The following is a 3,403-nucleotide window of genomic DNA, read 5'->3' as shown; positions in this document are numbered from 1 at the left end:
TATATATATAAGGCTTGCGTTCTAATTTACCTAGTTGACAATTTAATATAGTATACGATAAGATTCCAATGACCTTTGAAACTTTAAATTTTAATATAGTAAATTTGCGTGAATTAAAAATAAAATAATGATCTACAGTCCCGGTAACTGGAAAAGCAAATTAACCAGGCATCCACTGTCGACTGAGTGAAGAAAATAAGCATCACACAAGACAGGTATCAAGGATTCACACATTACAATTAAATACGATGCAAGATTTAAAGGGATGTTTGAATTAACGTAGAAATTAGCTTATACAGAATTAGTCATATTAGCAAATGTCTGACGTTCATAGGATTGGTTTTACATCAAGGAATATGATAGCGAAGGTATTTCTATTGTCTTGAATGTAGATGCGCATTCACACATCATCGTTAATTTTCTAATTTTGATATTTCAATATACCTATTTCTGTTCTCCTACCTAGGACTTGGTCACGATGGACTCGATCGATCCACAGACCATCTGGATAGAGACACATACCAGAATGCACCGCGGCAAAAACGGATGAGAACTTCGTTCAAGCATCACCAGCTGAGAGCTCTTAAGTCATATTTTGCAGTCAACCATAATCCAGATGCAAAGGATTTAAAGCATCTGGCACAGAAAACAAATCTTACAAAACGTGTTTTACAGGTAAGGCATTAATATTGAAATTTATCTTTTATTTTAATTCAAATCAACTTTTAAAAAACAATGAATTGTCCTATTCTATAAACTGAAGCCCCCATCAAACATTCTTTCAAATTGCATACGTTTTATCGATGAACCGACGCTTTGAACGATAATATATAATGCCAGTATATATTTGATAGCAATTTCTTAAATAATCATAAAGGCGAAAATTTGTTGTGATGGGGACAGTCAGCTATATGGACCTAGTACTTTACTTTATCGACTTTAGAAGGATGACATGTAAAGATGACCATGGCATATTTGAAATTAGAATATTAAGGGTCGGAACAAAAACTGCAAGGCATTTTGTCCGACGTTCTAACAACTGTGTCAATGTATACCTTGATATCGCATATTTAATAGTAGTCTCAAATTTTGGCACATGGTCATAAATTTTGGAAGGAGTTAGTCGATTACGTCGACCTCAGAGTTACTGGTACTGATTTTATCGACCTGAAATGATGAAAGGCAAAATCGACCTCGGCGGAATTTGAACGCACAATGTAAAGACGGACAAAATATCGCTAAACATTTTGCCCGGCGTGCTAACGATTCTGCCAGCCCGACGCCTTAATTGTTCTCTAAATATTGAACGTCAGAGAATGATATTAGTGTATGTTATGAAGGCCATACATACTTTGGTGTGCTTTTAGAAGTATCTCTTGCAAGCGAGTTTTTCGTGATGTATTTCTGCTCGTGTGTTTGTGAGTGAGGATTCATACGAGTGTTTTTAATACTCAATCATTTTATTTTTATCATTTCAATTAGGTTTGGTTCCAAAATGCAAGAGCGAAGTATCGAAGAAATTGTCAAAAGCAAGACCAAGATAGAGTCCCAGGAAACAGTCAGTCAGGACTCACACCCTCTAATCAAAGTAGCGAAAATGGAAGCAACTCGGAGATCCAGACAGTTGGAGATTTATCAAACGAACGATCGCCTGGTTTGTCCGACATTAGCTCAACTCCATCTTTACAAGGAAGTTGCCTCGATTCAGATCAGTCAAACAGCCTTTCTGATTTCCTGTCGGGAAATTTCGCATAAAGAGGGTATTATTGAAAGAAAATTAAGTACATACACACTTTATAAAGACTACGCACCCCACATGGTGTACTCAAGTACCTATTGTGTACTTCTAAAAAAGGTTTGCAATTTAATGGGCAATTGTAAATTAAATTAACAAGGACAAAATATAAGAAATATAAACCCAATATATACATACATATATACATACATATATGTATATATATATATATATATATATACACATACACACACACGCAAACATAATGAAACTTGTAACAAACACTAATGATGCTAAAGTAATTATGACAATAACAATGATAACGTTAACGATGATGATGATGATGATGATGATGATGATGATGATGATGATGATGATGATGATGATGATGATGATGATGATGATGATGGTGATGATAATGATGTCGATGTTGATGATGAGGATGTTGATGATAAATGATAATAAAGATAATTATGGCGATGACGATGATGAAAATAACGTTGGCGATAATGACAGCGTTGATAACGGCAAAGATGATGATCTTGGTGAAGATGGTGATGATGATGATGATGATAAGGAGGAGGAGGAGGAGGGGGAGAAGAAAATAGAAAACGATCAAGCTAATAATAAAGTAATTACACATAGTTAAAAGTTGTTACACACACACAGACACACACATGTAGAAATTACTGGAAGTGATGTAAAACTTTTATATATTAAGAAAAAGGAGATTGTTCAAAATTTTGACTACCTCTTTATTCTTAATACATACATACATACATACATACATATATATATATATATATATATATATATATATACATACTTACATATATACATACTTACATATATACATACACACATGCACATACACACATATACTTGAATGTATATATGTATGTATGTACTTATGTACAGTTGATGCATAAGTTGGCAGATAAGCATATAAGTTCCCTCTGCACATTCTTAATACTAAAAAGAAATGCAATATAAGATACAGATATTGTTAAAATTAACAAAACAAATACATACACAAACCAAAATAGACACAGATTACCAAGGAAGACCATTATCAAATATTATCATATATTAAAAGCTGCAATAAGACATTAAACTTGAAACTAGAGTGAAACAAACCTCAAACTGTAAACAGACTGTTTTATTATGAACAAGACTAGATATAAATATGGTAATACGGTGGCTTTGTATGAATAGAAATGTAAAAAAAAAATAAAAAAAAATAAATAAAAATAAAGGTTATTATTGTACTAACTATACTGATGATGATGATGATGATGATAACGACGACAACCTCATTAATCATGTACAAATTGATGATAATGAAAATAATGAGGATTATAAATGAAGTTGAAGACGATAATATTATCAATAATGATGATGGTGATGTTGATGATGATGATGATGATGATGATGATGGTGGTGGTGGTGGTGGTTGTGACGACGACGACAATGATGGTGAAGTGTACAAAATAGGGTAAAATAAAATAAACTGTTATTTGCTATGGCAAAGAAAAGACTGGAAATATATATTTACACACATTGTAACACCTACAGATTTACAACTACACACACACTTGTACGCGCATATATTGCTGTATATATATATACATACATACATATATATATATATATATATATATATATATA

The 3,403-nt window shown here is 32.4% G+C and overlaps 1 protein-coding gene across 2 annotated transcripts in view; it reads left to right on the top strand.

Annotated features, from left to right (window-relative positions):
* LOC106879743 (LIM/homeobox protein Lhx9) overlaps positions 1-2,953 on the top strand; it is a 127,808-nt gene extending 124,855 nt beyond the window's left edge. For both annotated transcript variants that reach the window (XM_014929463.2, XM_014929531.2), the window contains exons 4-5: positions 467-675; positions 1,483-2,953. In XM_014929463.2, the coding sequence (XP_014784949.1) occupies positions 467-675; positions 1,483-1,755 (482 nt within the window). In that variant the 3' untranslated portion in view covers positions 1,756-2,953. The remainder of the gene's footprint in view (positions 1-466; positions 676-1,482) is intronic.
* Positions 2,954-3,403: the final 450 nt, after the last annotated feature.

This window comes from Octopus bimaculoides, chromosome 1 (genome assembly GCF_001194135.2).
Source record: "Octopus bimaculoides isolate UCB-OBI-ISO-001 chromosome 1, ASM119413v2, whole genome shotgun sequence".
Classification (NCBI taxonomy): domain Eukaryota; kingdom Metazoa; phylum Mollusca; class Cephalopoda; order Octopoda; family Octopodidae; genus Octopus; species Octopus bimaculoides.
The sequence above is the reverse complement of the archived record's forward strand: the minus strand, read 5'-3'. Positions and strand labels throughout refer to the sequence as shown.